General features: G+C 40.8%; 2 protein-coding genes across 4 annotated transcripts in view; one reads left to right on the top strand and one right to left on the bottom strand.

Annotated features, from left to right (window-relative positions):
• Window positions 1-710, bottom strand: part of LOC147186890 (collagen alpha-1(XXI) chain-like) — a 36538-nt gene extending 35828 nt beyond the window's left edge. The window contains exon 1 of the mRNA XM_086102580.1: window positions 590-710. The gene's annotated coding sequence lies outside the window, so the exon portion shown is untranslated. The remainder of the gene's footprint in view (window positions 1-589) is intronic.
• Window positions 711-2300: 1590 nt separating this feature from the next.
• zcchc2 (zinc finger, CCHC domain containing 2) lies at window positions 2301-13618 on the top strand. Of its 3 annotated transcripts, none has more exons than XM_086102218.1 (14): window positions 2301-3225; window positions 4323-4443; window positions 4678-4748; window positions 5734-5805; window positions 6226-6326; window positions 6496-6599; window positions 7278-7340; window positions 7666-7720; window positions 7820-7943; window positions 8073-8134; window positions 8453-8523; window positions 8706-8834; window positions 9118-10674; window positions 11546-13618. In XM_086102218.1, exons 1-14 carry the CDS (start codon window positions 2449-2451, stop codon window positions 11605-11607), a joined length of 3369 nt encoding a protein of 1122 aa, XP_085958344.1. In that variant the 5' UTR covers window positions 2301-2448; the 3' UTR covers window positions 11608-13618. The 3 variants fall into 3 exon arrangements, with proteins under 3 accessions (XP_085958344.1, XP_085958342.1, XP_085958343.1); XM_086102216.1 differs by lacking the exon at window positions 11546-13618 and adding an exon at window positions 11274-11471 and having other exon boundaries at window positions 2322-3225; XM_086102217.1 differs by lacking the exon at window positions 7278-7340 and having other exon boundaries at window positions 2322-3225.
• The last annotated feature ends 10671 nt before the right edge of the window (window positions 13619-24289 follow it).

The following is a 24289-nucleotide window of genomic DNA, read 5'->3' as shown; positions in this document are numbered from 1 at the left end:
AAAAAAACCCAATTCTTCCAGTGTTACAGATAAACGTGAATTCTAATTTTCATTTCCAACGCGTTTAAAAAAAAAAAGAAGTTACATTGCTGTCAAAGACAAGAGCAAGGACTTTACATGAAGAAACTAATTACAGTTCACAATCATGATTGTACAGTTTCACGTCTCATAAATACGTACAATGGAAGAGGATTTTAGACTTTATAGCTGCATTTCTTTGAAATACCGAAAGACGTGATGGGAAGGACTAATACTGCTTTAGCCGAAAGCAAAGAACCTCCCTGACCCATAATCACAGTGGTTCATGTGAGCGGTATATTTAGCTTTTTTTTTTTCCCCCTGCATTGTCCTGATGGTTGGTCACCAGCAGCCAAACCAAACTCAGGCCATGAAAATAAAAGAACAATGAAAAGTTATCCAAACATACAACGGTTCAGCATACAACCAAAATCAATTATTTTGTCACACTGCTTGCAAAAAACTTAAACTCCCTTTTGCTCTGTACATCCTAAAATTAAATCATAGAATGAAGGGCCCCTCCGCACATCAGACAGCAGTGAGAGAAATTACAGTAAACAAGCTTGCTTACCCTCTGTGGAAGCACAGTCAAGAAGTGATGACAGGGCCGTGTGTGACCTGCAGCGTCAAGTATTCACAAGTGACTGTGATGAGAAAGTGAGGAGAATGAAGTCCCGAATTGGTAGTGACAGTCCTCTCCCTGGTTGGCACATGGACTGGTAGGAGTGTCAGGGCCGGCCTTTATAAATCGCGGCAGCCTTCACCACAAAATGTAGCCAGAGCCCCATGCTGACGTCCACTCGACATGTGCATGGACCACAGCTTTCGGGTTTGTGTTTTACACATCTTTTGGTGTTCGTTTTGTCACAAATATGATATGGAAAGCCTCATTAGTTTACTACGCAATGAAAATATTTTACAAAGGTAAGAAGGTAAGCTATAAATATGAAAAGAGGATGTCAACACAAATTCCTAACTAAACACACTAATTCAACAGCGGGATCCTCTTTTAGCACCAACAATTTGCAATCTGTGTCAACAGGAACTGTGTAAACGAGTGTGTGCTTTCACTGAAACCACACAGTTTCAGTAAATAAAAGGCTCAACAATAAATGTGAAATAACACATTGTGCACATTTAAAGGTGAGAAAATTTTGTTTTTTTTATTCTGGCCTTTCTGTGTGATGTTTGCATTTTCTGATGCTTCTTGCTCTACTTGTGTGGGTTTAGTCTCAGTACACTAGGCTTTCTACCACGTGACATTGTTCAGCTTCTCAAGATCTGCGCAAACGTGAAGTCACATTTGTTAAATTCAGAATTGTACAATCTCAGAGGCATTCATAAGAGAAAAACATCTTGCAAATGCTACACGTGTAGTAATTATGTAATCTATGTCTTTAAAAAATATATAAATTATCTTAATACAAGGAGCAAAAGAGGCACCTTGCTTGTACAGAAGATTCATAAGGACGTTGAGCTACTGTTGCCTCCTACTGGCCTATCACTATGAGAACAGTGAAAGAGGGAGACATTTTCAATGAAATCTCAATACGTTGGATAGAGAAGCAACCATTGCAGCTGTTAAACTATATTTTGTGTTATCGAGACAATGATTTTGGTTCTCGCGCAACAATGAGAGGAAAAAAACCCCAACAGTGGTGGTTTAAATTCCCTTGAACAACACTTCCGAACTTTACCCAAACACATAGTGACAAGTTCATAAGAAAATTATGTACTTTGGATAGATGAGAAAAAAAACCCTGAGGCTTTTATGACGTCACCCATATTCACACATATGGGCAATTTTGCACCTGATGACCATGCCAAGTGAGATGATTACTTTCAAATTCAGCCTCGAATATGGCACTGCATAGTTTTTTTTATTTTCATGAATTATGTTTAAGGAATAACTGTGCTTGTTGTACCATTTTGGATGCTTCACCCAGTTATTGGCGGCCACACGAGCACTATCCGGTGCTGTATCTGTCACTTTTGCACGCGAAACTTGTTTTCCATTGCCTTCTGGTCACCTGTAGTCATAATTTACAGTACACGTGTTGTCTGAAAGAGAAACAGGTAGAAGCATGACTATTATGCCATAAAAGTAATCCTGAATTCTAGCCCGGGCGGCTTCTGAAGATGCTGAAACGGCTTTCGATGAATTTTGCTCAATTCAGTTGAAGTACTAAAATTCACCGGAAGATAGCAGCATTGCGCTGACTGCTAATGGTTACGCCACCGGAAATGATGTCACAGAAGAAGGAAATAGTAGTCCACCATGGAGCCGCCCCGTTTAATGGCAATGGCGAGCTAACAGCAGCGACACTACGAGGGAGCCACTCAGGATGTGTTATAACGCCCAAACACGTCAATGATGTAGTCGCGTTGCTCCGCCATTGTGACTTTGGGCTCGTTTTCGCATCGCTGACAATGCCGAAGATGAAACTGCGGATGAAAACGGGCGAGGAAGGTGGCGACGAAACGACGGAGGAAGATGCATTGGCTCCGACGGAACGCCAACATATCCCCAGCGTGGTATCCCCCACCTCGATGTCCAACAGGCTGGAGTGTTCGCCCAACGCTTGTGTCAATCCAGCCCGGCTGGACAAGGAGACTGTTTTTGAATGGTTTGGCCTTAATCTAAACCCTGCCAAGCGAATCGAGTTCATGTGCGGGCTAATGCACATGTGCCAACCCCTGGAGCTTCGCTTTTTAGGATCTTACTTGGAGGATCTCGCTCGCAAAGATTATCATGTTTTACGGGACTTTGAGTTTCGCGCAAATACTCCCCACGAGTTGGGGATTTTAACGGACTTGATCGACCCGGTAGTGAGGTCCAAGCTACTGGTGTGTCTCTCCCTCCTCGGATCTGACAGCAGGGAATGCGCTGGAATACTCTTTCGCATACTGAGCCATGTAGATCCGTCCCTGTTCTACAAAAAATACGACTACTCCCTTCCTTCATTCAGGGACCCTCAGCACCACTCGTTGCATTCGGATAGGAATGCTTGGAAGCAAACATGCGGCGTCTCGACCACTGAGATCTCCCCTGGACCTTTGGACCAATTAGCGCTGCTTTTCAGCATGGCCTCTTTACACCCAGCTTTTCATTTTCACCAGCGAGAGACGCTTCGGACGCAGCTTGATAAAATTGAGCTGGCAATCGAAGAGGAAAGACGACGGCTTCATCGAAACGCACAAACAACGGTAAGTCGAACTCGATGTCGTGCTACGTTAGCTCTTGTTTACTTTTATTTCACGACGTTAAGTTAAGGTTTCGTTTTCTGCAGGTTGTTTTCTTGTCTTTAAATGTGAACATCAGCACTGTGGGATCAAAACTAAATGTTATTTTTCTTTTTATTGAGCTTTCTTTCTCGTCTCTCAAGTGACAGCTGTTGCAACAGCTAAAGGCTAACTTGCTGCTGGCGTGCTTAAAGTTTTGTAACTCGCGACAGTTTTACATCACAGCAGAGGTGGGGGTCATGTTACGCGTGTGCAGGTCTTACAGAGTCATGCAAATGAATGGCCTTTCAATTGTAGAGCGCGTTTCTACGATCAATGTGCCAAAAACGAGCTTTTAAAGGTTGTCCTCATTCGCCTACTGATGATGCAGCATCACGAGCAACTTGCTCAAGGACACTTAGGTCAGTTTACCTGTTGGTCCATGCAGCCTCATGACTTAACCTTCAAGACTCAAGCAAATCAAGTCACCTTCTTAATACAGTCATATAGCGAGAAGTACCTAAATATCAAATAATGACACAAGCGACTTTGAATCTCCACCTCTGCAACACAGTATAGGGTGCATGTGCTGCTGTCATGCCATATTTCCTCATTGCAGTCACTCCGAAGTACAGTTTCACTTCTGGGAAAATGAAACCATTGGCTTTGGTTTGCTGCCCAGTATATATTTCTAATGCTGTTTTCCAACACCCCTCAATGCAGCAAGGTTGGGAAACAAAGTCGGTGACAATGGTGGTATACCTAATGAAGCTTACAACTGTACAGTATATCTTTTGAAAGGTCTCGTTTTACTCAATTAGTGTCATCATTAATGTGAGTGAAGGGAGGCCATGTGTGCTAAAGATGCTGTGCTCCTAATGAAATACATGTGCCATTTTTAGAATGCTGTGCTGTGTCAGGACAAATGCGGTTCACCGAGCGAGTGTGCTAATAAGCTTTGAAACAATGGCTGAGACTCAATTTAAAATGTTTTGCAGCCCATACATCAGAAAACACACCACAGAATGCATGCGAAGAATACATAATGATAACTGGGGCCACTGCTCTCTGTTGAAACCCAGGATTTGCCAAGCCAGAAGGTTGACTATCTGCCCTCGTCATCTTTGGGTTTGGGAGAATGTGCAGACTCGCACGCTCCTTGCCAGAGCCGACGCTCTCGACGTGGGGCGATACAAAGAGAAGGTTAGTATAAACACAAGTAGATAACATACCATGAATTTTGTGCATTAAGGAACGGCGGCGAAACTGGATGGCTGCCACAAATTTTGAAGTGCATGTCAACAAGCTTGAAAAATAACATAGCATGTTTCTCAAGTCTTTTATTTTTTACTGTTATGTTGTAACAGCCACTAAACAAATGAAAATACAATTCTGTCACGACAGATTTGCATCAATGTCTTCTTTTTTTTCCCCCAGCGGTGCATATAGAGGCAATTGTGCTCAAGTGTATCTCTCAGACCAAAATAGACAAGGAATACAACTTTGAGGTGAGTAATTGAGCCGAAAACTTTCCGATCGACTCTATTCAATGCAGCAAGTCAAGCAACAAGTATCTCTGTGTGAGCAATACCGTCAATATTGAAAAGGCTCCATAGGAAAAAGAATGTACCAGTACATGTAGAATTTGGTTAAAGAAAAGACTATTTCAACCTTGCTGAGAATGCTGACATCAATTCCAGTGTGGTCTTTCTTTGCACAATTTTTGTGTTGACTAGCAAAGGCGCTCTATCAGTCATCCAACTGATGTCACTTGACTCTTTGGCACACAGTGCTCCCTTCCTTAAAGGGCAACATGCCCGCTCTTTCACAGAAAAAGAAACTTGAAATACTGTACATCATGATGTAATTAGTTTTTTTGGGGACTGTACATGCTTTGCACAATGACAAACTTGGGGCTCTGAACACATGCTCAAAAATGATCCCTTTCGAAGCACATATTCACTGTAGTATGTTAATATCAAACCGTCATGGAACAGTTTTGCTTGTTCTTGGTGTATTCTTTGAGCCCCCACCTCAGTGACCTTAACGTTTGCCGTGTACAGCACAACTATAGCTCCCGGTGTTGCGGTAGCCAAATAAGGCTATAAAACTACTTGTAACTGATTTGTATAAACTGTGGGTGGGTGACGTAGCCCTCACCTTTTTTTTTGTCGTTGTTAAAAACTGGTAATATGCTTAGAAAACGCATGGATACAATATATTTTAATGCAATCTTAACTGGGAGTGCTAAGTACTTGAATTCAAATCTGTAGCAACAGATGGCTATTACAAGCAAACAGCCTTCTTGGTGTGACATCCAAAGCTCAATGTTGAGTCATTTTCCACGAGTTTCGACTGAGCCACACCATGGAAACACATCGCTGAAATTGTTTCTAGTTTATTTTTTGAAGCACCATTCTTAATGTAACAGCACTTCGTGACTTTCGCCTTTTTTCCCTCATTTTTTAAAAAACTTTTTTAACCCTGTTTCAGGTGAAGTGGTCAGACTCCTCCTCAAGTAAGGTGACCAAAACCCATTTGGAACTGGAAAATTTCCTTTTCAAGGTAAGCTCATTTTAATGGCTTGTCCTTGCACAAAGTGCCACAATTGTAGTAGCGGTGTAAAATTACCATGATGAGTTCAATGGTGTCCCTTGCCCTAAAATCTCCATTTAAAATGTGCGAGTGGATTATTCGCCATGACATTGGAAGATCAGTGTGGGCACTAGAGTATGTCATGTACTTAAGTAATAGTTTTTGGTTGTTTTTTTGTAAATGTATTCGTCAGAGGTGTTTGCAGTGCTAATTCTATGCTTTTCAGACAATTCCACAAAGATAGCAGCCACTGTTGCTATTTCTAGTTCAGCGTCATTAACATTTTGCAAACCCCGACGCTGCGTTTGTGTTTGTTTACAAATCTTGTTGCTTTATTCCCTGCCGGTTATTAATTTTCCACGTTGAATGTTGTAAACCTTCTCTCCGCAGCTTCCTAAAGATCAATGCACTGAGTCTTTTGAGAAGAGCCTCCTGAGACTTTTGAGCCAGGGGCACCACTATGAGAGCAGAGAGGGCGAGAAAAGCCTCAGGTACATTTTGCACGCAGGCACACAAACACCCAAACGCGACAGCTCGTTGAATTGAGTGAAACTGGGAGAACTTCGAGAGTTAATGTGAAGGCGTTTTTATGACATTTTGTTCTTCAGCTACAGTAGAGCGCCCCCCCCCCTCAAATTTTCCTTGTTCCCCTATCTCCAGGGAAAAGTTCCTTGCTGCTCCTCCAATTTTCAGACAGACCAGGAAGGTGTGCATCTTCTTCAATTGTGAATCCGCTTACTCTACAAAACCGTCAAGTTGCCGTTGTAAGTAGACAATCATTCAAGTAAAAGCATCAGTCAAGTCACCAATAACAACCAGTCACCATAACTATTGATGCAACTAGCTGAGTGACTCACTGCCTTGAGACACAGGTGACAATAACACGAGCCATGGATCAAGCGACCTGATACGTCACAATGAAGTGAAAAGAACACAAAAAACACTCGTTTCACAGTTGGCTTCCAGCAAGTAGTTTAACGCAAGAAAGCACCTCCTATTTACTGATGTAGTGCTGAGATATTTGTTTTTCAGCAGCGAGGAAACAAAATCATTCGTAGCATAAAAGTCAAATTGACACTTAGAGTCCTGGCTTTTTCCAGTAATAATACACAAGTAAATCGCACGTTAGCCACGTGTATATTTATGTGCGCCTATAAAATTTGGAAACTGACATGCACATCAGAATGTTAAAAACATAACAGTGTAAATTTGGTACTTTAGACATAGAGTTAGGATGTGAAAATGTACCTTCGTTTCATCTTATTTAAAAGTCTGCAACTGCGATATAGTTTGGCGATAGCGAATGCAGTATTGATATTCCGTGTTGTGTATTTTGATTTATGCCCACATCCTGTCAGATGAGGTCTTAACTGTTACTGTAAGAACGACTTATGTCATTGTAGAGCAATGCAGTGCAATTTCCATGTTGTTTTTCTATCTAGGCAATTGTCAGCTGGGGAAAAACTTACAAGGTGATTGCTCTGACGCCTCTAGTCAGGACGAAGGTGAGAGCTCATCATTTAAAAAAAAAAAACTGCTCTTATGGCTCCAAGAAAAGTTTGGGTTGCAAGAGAAGAACGGAGTAACGATAAAAATGAGTCGATGAATGAGGCCCGACAAACTAAAGCTTTCCTGACGTTGGCAAGCTGTAATTCTTGTTACAAAGATATATACAGTATATATATTTTCTCTCACTACATCATAATGCGCGGCAGTTTGTGTGTGCTTGACAATACCAGGGAATAATACAAATGGAACAATCCCGAGTTATATTTTGGCGCCGTTTCTCCCAAGTGAAAACCTGGATTTTTCTTTCTTTTACTTTCATAGGTATAGACTCATACAGTCAGGGGCACAAGAAAAAGCACGGACCCAAAAGTCAAAGGTAAGTAAGGAGATCTTGTGTTGTGAAGGGGGGAAATCAGTTTCAAACAAAAGCTCCTACAGGAAGAATTGATTCCTATCGGAAGACTTCTCTCTTTAGTCTGTCTAGTGCCAAAGGTCCTCAGGGAGATAGTCGGAGGGGATCTCATGTCGCCGAGCTCAGTGGTCCGTCAGAAAGGAGGAAGAGAGGCTTCATCCCGAGAAGCGTGCCGGAACCTGAACAGGTGGACAATCCTTGTCATGGATTTTTTATTATTTTTTTTGGGTCTCAATAAGGATTTCCTAAAGAACCTGATCAGAACCTGACAAAACAAAAACAGTCAGGTTTAAGTTTTACTCCCTTCCTCCTTCAGGACACAGAGAAGCGAAGCCACCCAGGAGCCAAGACTAAAAGCAGAGTCATGCCCACTGACAGGTAAATTACTGATAATCTGCAAACACTCAATAATTATTATTTTTTTTAATGACGACATCCAACCTCCAGCCAAGTCGTTATGCACAGTATAGAAAGTAAAATTAATCCAATGAGTTTGCCGCAAGCTAAATGGATCAAATTCATAACGCAGGTGTTGCAAGGCCTGACTGTGATAATGCTGATAACCGGAATTGGAACGCTTTTCGTCTCCAGTTGTGGCCGACTGATAAAGAAACATTTCTGAAACTTATGTCAGGATTTATAGTTCATGCAGTCAGCTCGTGTGCCTGTTCCATCCCGGTATTTCTTTGTTGACAGAGGCACGCAAAAGGGATCTTCATATGTGACCAATGGGAATCTGGCACCAACTCATTTGCCTCAGAAGAAAGGTAGGTGTTTGTGTTGTCATGCCTGGAAACTGTTTTTTTTCTTTCTCCAGAATAGACGTGTACATTTTCTGGTTGTATTTTCTCTTCACTTTTCTTTGTGGATCAAGTGTGTAACGTTTACCGCGTACACCACGAACGTATGTTCTTTGAAGAATCGCCTGTTGCCATTATGTTCGACGCAGGCTTGGTGGCTGTTGCCGGCTACGGACTGGACACGTTTGGTGAAACGTCATCAGAGAGCTACAGTTCTCCATCAAGTCCTCAGCACAGAGGAGCAGAGACTCTGGATAGTGAAGATGATAACAATAAAGGTAGGAAAACAAAACAAAAAGTGAATTTTCTTGTGCAAAAAAGATTCAGATTGTTTCAGATTTTGAAACAGCCTTTGTATTACTGTGATCATGTGAACAAAACCGTGTGACCAAATTTGCTTTTAAATAGTTGAAATCATCATTAACTCATTCAGTACCAGCCAATTGTGGACCAAGTCTGAAAAGACGTTTAAAAAACGTCTTTGGGAGTGAATGAGTTAAGCATCAATGTTGTGGTTTGAAGACAGTTGTGCAAATGTTTTGTTTTTTTTTCTTTCCACAGATACCGACAGCCACTCTGATGACTCCTTCAAAGTACCAGGCCCCGGCATGTTCTTCACTCATCAAAGTGATCCGAGTGCTGTGGGAAGCGCCATGTCTGTCCACCCTTTGCCCCCTAGCATCCACGCACCCCAAATGGACTTGACTGGCCCTGAGAACAGGTTACAGTTTCCCCCCCTTTCTTTCATGCACCCTCTGCCTGACGTGCTCCCAAACGGCGCCAGTGACCCTCCGCTGACGGTGCCTCCGCTTCCCAGCCAAAGCATTCTCGCAGATGGGAAGCCAGCTTCTGGTCCTCTGCTGATGCCGATGCCTGCGGTGCTTCCGATGATGCCAAGCCAAGGAGAACCGGATAAAAGGGACGTAGCGTTTGGTGTTTCATCTATGGGCTTCCAGCCTGGTTTGCAGCCTCTGGTCCAGAGGTTCAAAACAGCTTTGCCGCATAACCAAGGTGGTCACGACGGCTCGTCAGGAAGCACTTCTACTCCTGTTGCCTCGCAGTCCGCACAGCAAGCCCCGGTGCGACCTGTGGGGGCCGCGTCTTCCGGCCTCGCCATGTACCCTTCCTCTCTGCCCTGCCAGGACGCGGCCACTCTCAGTTCAGGCCTGACGCGGTCACTCCCTCTCGGAGAGGCTTCGCATGCCAAGCACCCTGGTTTAAGCTTACCATCTGCTCTGCCATCCCCCTACGCCTTGCAACCTGGAGGTGCCCCTGCAGCTACCGGACTTGTAGCATCTCCCGGACACGTGCAAGCAGGCGTGCCTGCGGACGTACCCACGCACACCCCGGGCCCCGCCCCCAGCCCCAGCCCAGCACTTGCTCACAGCACGGCGCTCAGTGACTGTCTATCTTATAGCAACGCCAGTGCTTCCTGTGGAAGTGGCTGTGACAATCCTATCGCGCTTCAGCAAAGTCAGCAGCAACAAGTGCCCCCACAGCCGCCAGCGCCGCTGCCACCACCACCACCGCAACAACAGCATCTGATGGGCTGCGGGACTTGCGGCTGCCACAACAACTGCGGCAGTCGAGGTAGCAGCAACAGCATAAGCGGCTGCCAAGCGCCACTGTTTTTCCCCAACCACCAAATGGCAGCAGCGGTGCGGCAGGTCTTCAGTGTCCCGCCCCCTCTCTTCCAGCTCACGAGCCTGTGCATCAACAGCTACCTCACCCAGGGCCAGCCACCCCACCAGGCCAACGGGGCCGCCACCCTCCCTCCCTTCTACCCAAGCGCCCCGCCCCCCGGCCACCATTCGGCCTACGGCCACCTGCACTCGCACCCTCACAGCCATGCAGACGTGCCATTGCACATGCTGAGCACGCAGGTGGTGGCGGCGGCGGCCGCGAGCTACAACCTCCAGCAGCAGATGACACCAGGCGCGTCGTTCCAACGCATTTACCAACATGTCTACCCAAATCCTCTGGGGATGCTTCAGGCTGCTTCACTGGGTGCCGGCGGGCTCAATAAGGCGAACGGGAGCGTGTCGTGTTGTAACTGCGGTGTGAGTGGACACTATGCTCAGGAGTGCAACCAGCCCTCCATCGACTCCACGCAACAAGGTAAAATAAGCGCTCCTACTGTCTGATTCTAGTATTAGCTGATGATGAGACTTGGAAGCAGGGCACAATATTATTGGCTGCTTGCAGAGAGCGGAGGGGTGAGCAGTTACACACAGCAGTGGAGGGAGGAAGCAAGACAAAAAGGACACTGCAACCCGATGCAATTTTGCACTGTGCATTGTTTTTTTTTTTTTTTTTTTTTTTTTTTAAATAATACCAGCAGGTATTAGTTAGCACGAGTTCAACATGAGTAGCCCATGGTTCTGTACTAAAAATAGCCCACCAGTGGGACATTGTAACTTACTCAGAATTAAAACTGAAGAAGAATGTTAACTTGTTAGCTTGTTGCACATTTGTAATAGCAAATAGTCTACTTGTGCTAAATAGAAAAACTGCTGTTTTTGATTTCCCCCAAAATCCCAACTAATTTAGAGCTGTAATTTTAATACCATATTTTTGCTCTTACAGTGTGAGTACTTTTCTCAACTATGTCAATGTTACAGATGCCGCAGTACAGTGAACCATCACAGTTTGTGAAGGATGGGCGAATAGAGAAATCTTAAAAAAAAAAAATTAAACTGTACTATAATTACCTATAGATGCCACAGGATGGTGGAAAGGGACATATTTTGACAAAAACAAGCTCCTCTAGCACCAAGATGGCACCAAATGGCCCATTGTTTGAGGATGAGTACAAAAAAGGCGAATAGGTGAGTTTTTCAGCAAATGACCCAACAGGCACTGACTGTTCTCATTACAAGGCAGTGTAGCATTAAATCCTTTGACGCTACAAAAATGCGATTATTTTTTTTGTTTGTCTTTCTGCATATTCTGTTTGTGATCGCCTTGAACGCTTGTGTTCTCACGCCAGGTGGCTTCCGGCTAAAGTATGCAGCTTCACACGTTGCGGAGGCACTCGATGGCACTGACTGAACAAGTGGAGCTGTTTTCACGGTAACGCTGATCCCGCCCTTCTTCCTGACGGTTCCGTACGCTCCGAAAGAGCAACAACAACAAAAAATGAAACCCGAGCCGTGTCACAGGCAGCGTTCCCTTCTAAGGGCTCAGCGGACAAAACCGACGAAAAAAAAGTATTTGTGCCTCAACAATGTTGACATGAAATAATTTCAATGTCTTGTGCACATGAGTTCCTCCCCTTTCAGTTAATTTTGGAAGTTTTTGCACTGAGGGTTGGAGAACATTTAACTTATTGTTACTTGATTATTATTATGACAATTTTGTTATTTCTTTTAGGGCGCTTTTAGAGATATTTTACTTTTTAAAGTGAAGATAAGCCTAAACAACAACAAACAAACAAAAGTTATTCTGCTTCTAAACTGTAGTATTTATGCTTTGTCAACATTACTGTTTTTTGGGAATGTTTTATTTGTTTCACACTTTTTTTTTCCAGATAAAAACAATAATCAAAAATGTAATTGTTAAGAAAATAGTGTTTTGACCTCACTGTAAGTTTTTGAATGTATGTCACATTTAAGGAAGCTGATGTGAGATGTGTGAATCCAATGCTTGTTTTGCCACTCAATAAGATTGTGGGCATTTGAAGGTAATTGCTGCTTTGAATTTGAGTTTTGTTTTTGTTTTGTTTTTTTGTCCCCCGCTTTTTTTCCAAATGTCCCCCCCATTGTGCACTACAAAACCATAATAAGAAAATGAGTTCTGACTCATTCCAGTAAGTACAGTGAACCCTCGCATATTCACGATGTGGCATTCACGTATTTATGATTTGTTGTTTTTGTTTGTTTATAGTGTTTTGTTTTCGGTCTTACCCTCGGTTATTCTCAGAAAAACTTACCCTCATAATGGCGGGTGAGGGGGGTCTTGTTGGTCTTGTTTACGGCCACGTAAGTTGTTTCTCTAACGCGGTATTGGGAAGGTCATGATCTAAAACATTCTTGCAATGGGTCAAAAGGTCTGTGGATGCGATGTCAATCAGGTCAGACTTGTTATGATTCAATTCGTTCACGATAATGAATGCATTTCATGGATGGATAAAGTGGTTAATTTCATCCTTTATAATAATTACCAAAAAGAAATCAAGTGTGGTGCTAACCCACACACTTTGGGAGGGTGGATTTGGATTTGTGGCACTCGTTTGTTTTGGGCATCACCCATTCCAAAATGTCAATTTCTATCAACTACATGATTGATAATCAAGCAGGCACAAGAATTGCAAGCCAAATATTGGCTCATCCCAACAAATCTGGGCTGAAATTTTCGGTCAAGAAGATAAGAGACACTTGATGAAAACCACAGTCCACTGTAGCTTTAAAACCCAGTTTAAGGTACTATTAGTATCCTTTGTTTTCACAATTCACTGCCCAAGTAGCAGGGCACACTAAAACCGCGGTTTATTTTGGGGACATGCGGTAAATGCACAAGCCGCTTTCCATACCAGTTTGGTAACAAAATATCCTCCGCTGAGTTCTCTCTCCACGTCCGTTGTGTTCATTTGAGCTGCTCGCCATCGCAATTAAGGACTATGCATGTACATTTCTTGACACGCTAAGGTGTATCACTTAATGGTTGATTAGTTGGGATAACACTGTTGTCAGGATGCAGTTACTTCTGTCCCACGCTGCTTCCGAGAAATGGCTCCCTTCCGAATTTGATAGACTGTATCACAAGCATCGACGGCGTCCACCAGTCAAACTTGTGAAGAGGGAAGTACTGTGTAAATATACTGTGCAGGAGGGGGCGGGGCTTAAACTTAAGTGTTGTGTTGACCTCAGTGGTGTTTAAACAACAACCAAAAAAACTGTTCACTTCCTTGGGGTCGCTCTTGTGTCCCGCCCAATTGAATGTTTACTGTACTCTTTGATACTGGAAGGCCAGATATTTCTAGAGCAGAATTTGGATTTTATGCAAAATGTTTTAATTTCAATTAAAAGCAATAAATGGAGAAAAAAAATCATCAATATCAGAATCGTGCTCCATTCAAATGTGTTTTATTTCCTCACTGTTAAACAAAAGTTACGCCATTTTTTTCACAGTTTTTCAATGTTCCAATGAAACCACACACTTAAGAATCGTCAGCGGAGCGGCCACGTGGTGTAATGGTTAATGCATTGGCCTCTCGGTGCAGGGTTCAATTCCATCTGCGGCAAGTTCTTACCGTTTCACAATGTTCCAATTAAAATAAACAGAAAACACTCACTGAAGAGTTATGAGCAGAGCGACCTGGTGGTCGACTGGTTAAAGCATAGGTGTCAAACTGAGGTCCTGGAGGGTCGCTGCCCTGCATGTTTTCCAAGTCTCCCTGTTGCAACACACCTGATTCAAATGAACAGGTTCAATGTCAGGCTTGCGCAGAGCTTGCTGATGATCTGATCATTTGAATCAGGTGAGTTGCAACAGGGAGACTTAGAAAACATCCAGGGCAGTGGCCCTACAGGACCTGAGTTTGACACCTATGCTTTAACCCATAGGTCATCCAGGGCAGTGGCCCTACAGGACCTGAGTTTGACACCTATGCTTTAACCCATAGGTGTCAAACTCAGGTCCTGGAGGGCCGCTGCCCTGGATGCTTTCTAAGTCTCCCTGTTGCAACTCACCTGATTCAAATGATCAGATCATCAGCAAGCTCTGCGCAAGCCTGACATTGAACCTGTTCATTTGAATCAGGTGTGTTGCAACAGGGAGACTTGGAAAACGACCATGTATAGGAAGGCGTCTTTAGCGGAAAAAAAACGACCGTGTATAGTAAGTCGTTTTTAGCTGAAAAAAAAAAACGACCATGTATAGTAAGGCGTTTTTAGCCGGAAAAAACGACCATGTATAGTTAGGCATTTTTAGCCGGAAAGAAACGACCATGTATAGTAAGGCGTTTTTAGCCGTAAAAAACGACCATGTATAGTAAGGCGTTTGTTCAGCCGGAAAAAAACGACCATGTATAGTATGGCGTTTTAGCCGAAAAAAACGACCATATATAGTAAAGCGTTTTTAGCCGTAAAAAACGACCATGTATAGTAAGGCGTTTTTAGCCGGAAAAAACGACCATGTATAGTTAGGCATTTTTAGCCGGAAAGAAACGACCATGTATAGTAAGGAGGTTTTAGGCGAAAGAAACGACCATATATAGTAAGGCGTTTTTAGCCGTAAAAAACGACCATGTATAGTAAGGCGTTTGTTTAGCCGGAAAAAAACGACCATGTATAGTATGGCGTTTTAGCCGAAAAAAACGACCATATATAGTAAAGCGTTTTTAGCCGTAAAAAACGACCATGTATAGTAAGGCGTTTTTAGCCGGAAAAAAAACGACCATGTATAGTATGGCGTTTTAGCCGAAAAAAAACGACCATGTATAGTAAAGCGTTTTAGCCGAAAAAAAACGACCATGTATAGTAAAGCGTTTTTAGCCGAAAAAACGACCATATATAGTAAAGCGTTTTTAGTCGAAAAAAACGACCGTGTATAGTAAGTCGTTTTTAGCTGAAAAAAACCCGACCATGTATAGTAAGGCGTTTTTAGCCGGAAAAAACGACCATGTATAGTAAGGCATTTTTTGTTGAAAAAAAACGACCATGTATAGTAAGGCGTTTTTAGCCGAAAAAAACGACCATGTATAGTAAGGCGTTTGTTTAGCCGGAAAAAAAACGACCATGTATAGTAAAGCGTTTTTAGCCGAAAAAAAACGACCATGTATAGCAAGGCGTGTTTTGCTGAAAAAAATGACCATGTATAGTAAGGCGTTTTTAGCCCAAAAAAACGACCATGTACTGTATAGTAAGGCGTTTTTAGCCGAAAAAAACGACCATGTATAGTAAGGCGTTTTTAACCTAAAATAATGACCAAGTATAGGAAGGTGTTTTTTGCTGAAAAAAAACGACCATGTATAGTAAGGCGTTTTTAGCCGGAAAAAAAACGACCATGTATAGTATGGCGTTTTAGCCGAAAAAAAACGACCATGTATAGTAAAGCGTTTTAGCCGAAAAAAAACGACCATGTATAGTAAAGCGTTTTTAGCCGAAAAAACGACCATATATAGTAAAGCGTTTTTAGTCGAAAAAAACGACCGTGTATAGTAAGTCGTTTTTAGCTGAAAAAAACCCGACCATGTATAGTAAGGCGTTTTTAGCCGGAAAAAACGACCATGTATAGTAAGGCATTTTTAGCCGGAAAAAAACGACCATGTATAGTAAGGCGTTTTTAGCCGTAAAAAACGACCATGTATAGTAAGGCGTTTGTTTAGCCGGAAAAAAAACGACCATGTATAGTAAAGCGTTTTTAGCCGAAAAAAAACGACCATGTATAGCAAGGCGTGTTTTGCTGAAAAAAATGACCATGTATAGTAAGGCGTTTTTAGCCCAAAAAAACGACCATGTACTGTATAGTAAGGCGTTTTTAGCCGAAAAAAACGACCATGTATAGTAAGGCGTTTTTAACCTAAAATAATGACCAAGTATAGGAAGGTGTTTTTTGCTGAAAAAAACGACCATGTATATCTAGTAAGGCATTTTTTGTTGAAAAAAAACGACCATGTACAGTAAATATTCCCTTCCCCGGAATTCTACGGAAAGGAATATCCTTCACCCGGAATAAAAACCTATGCATTAACATTTTGACTACGATATTACATGTTACCGGAAGTTGCGTAAGCGGAAATTCCACTACCCGTAACCCGGATGGAGGTGTAATGCCGCGGGAGCTTAAATACACGCAACGCCCACCCGATGCGACGGAACAGACAACGCTGAAACAAGTTTTCACTTCGCGTTTTTCCATCATCAGATTCTAAACGACGACGTGCAAGTGAGTTTTTATTGCCGTGCGTTTTACTGTAATTGTGAATGATTTTAACTTTATTCACTTACGTCCTGTAGAACGCGGCACTAGCTTAAAAGCAGCACCCACTCGACACGACCGAAGAAACGTGTTCGCTTCGCCGTTTTCATTCATCAGATTCGAAACGAAGACGTGTGAGCGACTTTTTATTGGCGTGCGTTTTACTGTAATTGCGAAAGATTTTAACTTTATTCACTTACGTCGTGTAGATCATCGCATCGAAACGTAGAAGAACTGTAACAACTGGAGCGGAGCGAGTGAAATGCATCCGTTTGAGCGAGGCTGGACACAAAGTTAAAAAGATCCAGCAGACACTTGGAGTCGGAAAGACGCAAATCTACGAAACTTCAAACAACAAGGCATCGATTCAACTCCTGATGACAAGCCACCATCCAGCAAGGAAGCAATGCAAATGGCAACAAAAATCCTTCAGTATGCACAAGAATTACCAGACATCGGTGATCAACGGGACAGTTACTATCAACTAGCAAGAAAACTGTATGACACGCAGGCAAACATTGTCATAAACCAAAGAATGCATCCAACAAAACAATCCAAAATACATATTTTTTTCCCAAGACAGAAAAAAATAAACATTAAAATACTGTACGTATTTTACTGTTGTGATATTTTTTTGGATACACCTGTATTGCAGTTTTTGTTATATAAACAGGTTTTGGACAGTATATTTTTGTATTTTATTGATTGTGTTGTTGCACGTGCATTTTGTCAACATACTTGCAGGTTCATAAAGGACATGTACCATGCTCATTTCCCAAATGAGGAATTTCTGTTATCAGGACAAATTGGACAGCGCAAACACGAGTCCGTACTAGAGAATATTTACTGTATATAGTATGGCGTTTTAGCCGAAAAAAAACGACCATGTATAGTATGGCGTTTTAGCCAAAAAAAACGACCATGTATAGCAAGGCGTGTTTTGCTGAAAAAAACGACCATGTATAGTAAGGCCTCTTTAACCGAAAAAAAATTACCATGTATAGTAAGGTGTTTTTTGCTGAAAAAAACGACCATGTATAGTAAGGCATTTTTTGTTGAAAAAAAACGACCATGTATAGTAAGGCGTTTTTAGCCGAAAAAAATGACCATGTATAGTAAGGAGTTTTTAGCCGGAAAAAAACGACCAAGTATAGGAAGGCGTTTTTTGCTGAAAAAAAAACGGCCATGTACAGAAAGGAGTTTTTGGCCGAAGAAAAACACCATGTGTAGTAAGGCGTTTTTAGCCAAAAAAAACGACCGAAAAAAACGACCATGTATAGTAAGGCGTTTTTAGCCGAAAAAAACGACTATGTATAGTAAAGCGTTTTTACCCCGAAAAAAACGACATAGAATATATATAGTAAGGCGTTTTTAGCCCAAAAAAGAACGACATAGTATACTAAGGCGTTTTTAGCCCGAAAAAAACGACATAGCATAGTAAGGCGTTTTTAGCCGAAAAAAATGACCATGTATAGTAAGGAGTTTTTAGCCGGAAAAAAACGACCAAGTATAGGAAGGCGTTTTTTGCTGAAAAAAAACGGCCATGTACAGAAAGGAGTTTTTGGCCGAAGAAAAACACCATGTGTAGTAAGGCGTTTTTAGCCAAAAAAAACGACCGAAAAAAACGACCATGTATAGTAAGGCGTTTTTAGCCGAAAAAAACGACTATGTATAGTAAAGCGTTTTTACCCCGAAAAAAACGACATAGAATATATATAGTAAGGCGTTTTTAGCCCAAAAAAAAACGACATAGTATACTAAGGCGTTTTTAGCCCGAAAAAAACGACATAGCATAGTAAGGCGATTTTAGCCGAAAAAAACGACATAGTATAGTAAGGCGTTTTTAGCCCGAAAGAAACCACATAGTATAGTAAGGCGATTTTAGCCGAAAAAAACGACAAAGTATAGTAAGGCGTTTTTAGCCCGAAAAAAGCGACATAGTATAGTAAGGCGTTTATACCCCGAAAAAAACGACAGTATAGTAAGGCTTTTATACCCCGAAAAAAACGACATAGTATAGTAAGGCGTTTTTAGCCCGAAAAACGACATAGTATAGTAAGGCGATTTTAGCCGAAAAAAACGACATAGTATAGTAAGGCGTTTTTAGCCCGAAAAAAACGACATAGTATAGTAAGGCGTTTTTACCCCGAAAAAAACGACAGTATAGTAAGGCGTTTTTACCCCGAAAAAAACGACAGTATAGTAAGGCTTTTTTTACCCCGAAAAAAACGACATAGTACAGTAAGGCGTTTTTAGCCCGAAAAAAATGACATAGTATAGTAAGGCGTTTTTAGCCGGAAAAAACGACATAGTATAGTAAGGCGTTTTTAGCCCGAAAAAAACGACATAGTATAGTAATGCGTTTTTACCCCGAAAAAAATGACATAGTATAGTAGGGCGTTTTTAGCCCGAAAAAAACAACATAGTATAGTAAGGCGTTTCAGCCCGAAAAAAACGACATAGTATAGTAAGCCGTTTTTAGCTGAAAAAAACGACATAGTATAGTAAGGCGTTTTTAGCCCGAAAAAAACGACATAGTAAAGGTGTTTTTACCCCGAAAAAAAAGCCATAGTATTGTAAGGCGTTTTTAGCCCGAAAAAAACGACATAGTATAGTAAGGCATTTTTTGCCCGAAAAAAACGACATAGTATAGTAAGGCGTTTTTAGCCGAAAAAACGACATAGTATAGTAAGGCGTTTTTACCCCGAAAAAAACGACATAGTATAGTAAGGCGTTTTTAGCCGGAAAAAACGACATAGTATAGTAAGGCGTTTTTAGCCCGAAAAAACGACATAGTATAGTAAGGCGTTTTTACCCCGAAAAAAATGACATAGTATAGTAGGGCGTTTTTAGCCCGAAAAAAACAACATAGTATAGTAAGGCGTTTCAGCCCGAAAAAAACGACATAGTATAGTAAGCCGTTTTTAGCCCGAAAAAAACTACATAGTATAGTAAGGCGTTTTTAGCCCGAAAAAAACGACATAGTAAAGGTGTTTTTACCCCGAAAAAAAAGCCATAGTATTGTAAGGCGTTTTTAGCCCGAAAAAAACGACATAGTATAGTAAGGCATTTTTTGCCCGAAAAAAACGACATAGTATAATAAGGCGTTTTTAGCCGAAAAAACGACATAGTATAGTAAGGCGTTTTTAGCCCGAAAAAAACGACATAGTATAGTAAGGCGTTTTTACCCCGAAAAAAACGACATAGTATAGTAAGGCGTTTTTAGCCGGAAAAAACGACATAGTATAGTAAGGCGTTTTTAGCCCGAAAAAACGACATAGTATAGTAAGGCGTTTTTACCCCGAAAAAAACGACATAGTATAGTAAGGCGTTTTTACCCCGAAAAAAATGACATAGTATAGTAAGGCGTTTTTTGCCCGAAAAAAACGACATAGTATAGTAAGGCGTTTTTTACCCCGAAAAAAAAGCCATAGTATAGTAAGGCGTTTTTAGCCCGAAAAAAACGACATAGTATAGTAAGGCGTTTTTAGCCGAAAAAACGACATAGTATAGTAAGGCATTTTTACCCCGAAAAAAACGACATAGTATAGTAAGGCGTTTTTAGCCGAAAAAACGACATAGTATAGTAAGGCGTTTTTAGGCCGAAAAAAACGACATAGTATAGTAAGGCGTTTTTACCCCGAAAAAAACGACAGTATAGTAAGGCTTTTATACCCCGAAAAAAACGACATAGTATAGTAAGGCGTTTTTAGCCCGAAAAAAACGACATAGTATAGTAAGGCTTTTTTACCCCGAAAAAAACGACATAGTATAGTAAGGCATTTTTTGCCCGAAAAAAACCACATAGTATAGTAAGGCGTTTTTAGCCCGAAAAACCCCCACATAGTATAGTAAGGCGTTTTTTACCGCGAAAAAAAAGGCATAGTATAGTAAGGCGTTTTTTACCGCGAAAAAAAAAGGCATAGTATAGTAAGGCGTTTTTACCCCGAAAAAAACGACATAGTATATATAGTAAGGCCTTTTTACCCTGAAAAAAACGACATAGTTAGTAAGGCGTTTTTAGCCCGAAAAAAACGACATAGTATAGTAAGGCGTTTTTTGCCCGAAAAAAACGACATAGTATAGTAAGGCGTTTTTAGCCGGAAAAAAACGACATAGTATAGTAAGGCGTTTTTAGCCGAAAAAACGACATAGTATAGTAAGGCATTTTTACCCCGAAAAAAACGACATAGTATAGTAAGGCGTTTTTAGCCCGAAAAAAACGACATAGTATAGTAAGGCTTTTTTACCCCGAAAAAAACGACATAGTATAGTAAAGCATTTTTTGTCCGAAAAAAACGACATAGTATAGTAAGGCGTTTTTACCCCGAAAAAAATGACATAGTATAGTAAGGCGTTTTTTACCGCGAAAAAAAAGGCATAGTATAGTAAGGCGTTTTTAGCCCGAAAACCCCCCACATAGTATAGTAAGGCGTTTTTACCCCGAAAAAAAACGACATAGGTAAAAAACGCCTTACTATACTATGTCGTTTTTTTCGGGGTAAAAATGCCTTACTATACTGTCGTTTTTTCGGCTAAAAACGCCTTACTATACTATGTCGTTTTTTTCGGGCTAAAAACGCCTTACTATACTATGGCTTTTTTTTCGGGGTAAAAAACGCCTTACTATACTATGTCGTTTTTTTCGGCTAAAAACGCCTTACTATACTATGTCGTTTTTTTCGGGCAAAAAACGCCTTACTATACTATGTCGTTTTTTTCGGGGTAAAAACGCCTTACTATACTATGTCGTTTTTTCGGGCTAAAAACGCCTTACTATACTATGTCGTTTTTTTCCGGCTAAAAACGCCTTACTATACTATGTCGTTTTTTTCGGGCAAAAAACGCCTTACTATACTATGTCCTTTTTTTCGGGCTAAAAACGCCTTACTATGTCGTTTTTTTCAGGGTAAAAAGGCCTTACTATATATACTATGTCGTTTTTTTCGGGCTAAAAACGCCTTACTATACTATGCCTTTTTTTTTTGCGGTAAAAAACGCCTTACTATACTATGTCGTTTTTTTCGGGGTAAAAAAGCCTTACTATACTATGTCGTTTTTTTCGGGCTAAAAACGCCTTACTATACTATGTCGTTTTTTTCGGGGTATAAAAGCCTTACTATACTGTCGTTTTTTTCGGGGTAAAAACGCCTTACTATACTATGTCGTTTTTTTCGGCCTAAAAACGCCTTACTATACTATGTCGTTTTTTCGGCTAAAAACGCCTTACTATACTATGTCGTTTTTTTCGGGGTAAAAATGCCTTACTATATACTATGTCGTTTTTTCGGCTAAAAACGCCTTACTATACTATGTCGTTTTTTTCGGGCTAAAAACGCCTTACTATACTATGTCGTTTTTTTCGGGCAAAAAACGCCTTACTATACTATGTCGTTTTTTTCGGGGTAAAAACGCCTTACTATACTATGTCGTTTTTTTCGGGGTAAAAACGCCTTACTATACTATGTCGTTTTTTTCCGGCTAAAAACGCCTTACTATACTATGTCGTTTTTTTCGGGGTAAAAACGCCTTACTATACTATGTCGTTTTTTCGGGCTAAAAACGCCTTACTATACTATGTCGTTTTTTTCGGGGTAAAAACGCCTTACTATACTATGTCGTTTTTTTTCGGGCAAAAAACGCCTTACTATACTATGTCGTTTTTTTCGGGCTAAAAACGCCTTACTATGTCGTTTTTTTCGGGGTAAAAACGCCTTACTATACTATGTCGTTTTTTTCGGGGTAAAAACGCCTTACTATACTATGTGGGGGGTTTTCGGGCTAAAAACGCCTTACTATACTATGTCGTTTTTTTCGGGCTAAAACGCCTTACTATACTATGTCGTTTTTTCGGCTAAAAACGCCTTACTATACTATGTCGTTTTTTTCGGGCTAAAAACGCCTTTCTATACTATGCCTTTTTTCGCGGTAAAAAACGCCTTACTATACTACGTCGTTTTTTTCGGGCTAAAAACGCCTTACTATACTATGTCTTTTTTTTCGCGGTAAAAAACGCCTTACTATACTATGTCGTTTTTTTCGGGCTAAAAACGCCTTACTATACTATGTCTTTTGTTTCGGGGTAAAAACGCCTTACTATACTATGTCGTTTTTTTCGGCTAAAAACGCCTTACTATACTATGTCGTTTTTTTCGTGGTAAAAACGCCTTACTACACTGTCGTTTTTTTCGGGCCAAAAACGCCTTAGTATACTATGTCGTTTTTTTTCATCGTTTTTTTCGGGCCAAACACGGCTAACTATACATGGTCGTTTTTTTCGGCTAAAAACGCCTTACTATATTCATGTTCGTTTTTTTCGGTCATTTTTTTCGGCTAAAAACGCCTTACTATACATGTTGGTTTTTTCGGCTAAAAACGCCTTACGATATACATGGTCGTTTTTTTCGGCTAAAAACACCTAACTATGCATGGTCGTTTTTCCGGCTAAAAACGCCTTACTATACATGGTCGTTTTTTTTCGACTAAAAAGACCTTACTATACATGGTTGTTTTTTTCAGCAAAAAACGCCTTACTATACATGGTCGTTTTTTTTCGGCTAAAAACGGCTAACTATACATGTTCATTTTTTTCGGTCATTTTTTTCGGCTAAAAACGCCTTACTATACATGGTCGTTTTTTCTGCTAAAAACCCCTTACTATGCATGGCCGTTTTTTTCGGTCATTTTTTTCGGCTAAAAACGCCTTACTATACATGGTCGTTTTTTTCAGCAAAATGCCTTACTATACATGGTCGCTTTTTTCGGCTAAAAACGCCTTACTATACATGTTCATTTTTTTCGGCTAAAAACGCCTTACTATACATGGTCGTTTTTTTCAGCAAAATGCCTTACTATACATGGTCGCTTTTTTCGGCTAAAAACGCCTAACTATACATGGTCGTTTTTTTCGGCTAAAAACGCCTTACTATACATGTTCATTTTTTTCGGCTAAAAACGCCTTACTATACATGGTCGTTTTTTCTGCTAAAAACCCCTTACTATGCATGGTCGTTTTTTTCGGTCATTTTTTTCTGCTAAAAATGCCTTACTATACATGGTCGCTTTTTTCTTCTAAAAACGCCCAACCATAGTCGGGTTTTTTCGGCTGAAAACGCCTTACTATACCTGGTCGTTTTTTTCATCTAAAAACACCTTACTATACATGGTCGTTTCTTTCGCCGTTTGTTTTTTTCGGCTAAAAACGCCTTACTATATACATGGTCGTTTTTTTTCGACTAAAAAGACCTTACTATACATGGTTGTTTTTTTCAGCAAAAAACGCCTTACTATACATGGTCGTTTTTTTTCGGCTAAAAACGGCTAACTATACATGTTCATTTTTTTCGGTCATTTTTTTCGGCTAAAAACGCCTTACTATACATGGTCGTTTTTTCTGCTAAAAACCCCTTACTATGCATGGTCGTTTTTTTCGGTCATTTTTTTTCGGCTAAAAACGCCTTACTATACATGGTCGTTTTTTTCAGCAAAATGCCTTACTATACATGGTCGCTTTTTTCGGCTAAAAACGCCTAACTATACATGGTCGTTTTTTTCGGCTAAAAACGCCTTACTATACATGTTCATTTTTTTTCGGCTAAAAACGCCTTACTATACATGGTCGTTTTTTCTGCTAAAAACCCCTTACTATGCATGGTCGTTTTTTTCGGTCATTTTTTTCTGCTAAAAATGCCTTACTATACATGGTCGCTTTTTTCTTCTAAAAACGCCCAACCATAGTCGGGGTTTTTCGGCTGAAAACGCCTTACTATACATGGTCGTTTCTTTCGGCGTTTGTTTTTTTTGGCTAAAAACG

This window comes from Hippocampus guttulatus, chromosome 21, assembly GCF_054856545.1.
Source record: "Hippocampus guttulatus isolate MCC_2025c chromosome 21, RoL_Hgut_1.0, whole genome shotgun sequence".
Lineage (NCBI taxonomy): Eukaryota > Metazoa > Chordata > Actinopteri > Syngnathiformes > Syngnathidae > Hippocampus > Hippocampus guttulatus.
Note: the sequence above shows the minus strand (reverse complement) of the source record. Positions and strands in the feature narration are given on the sequence as shown.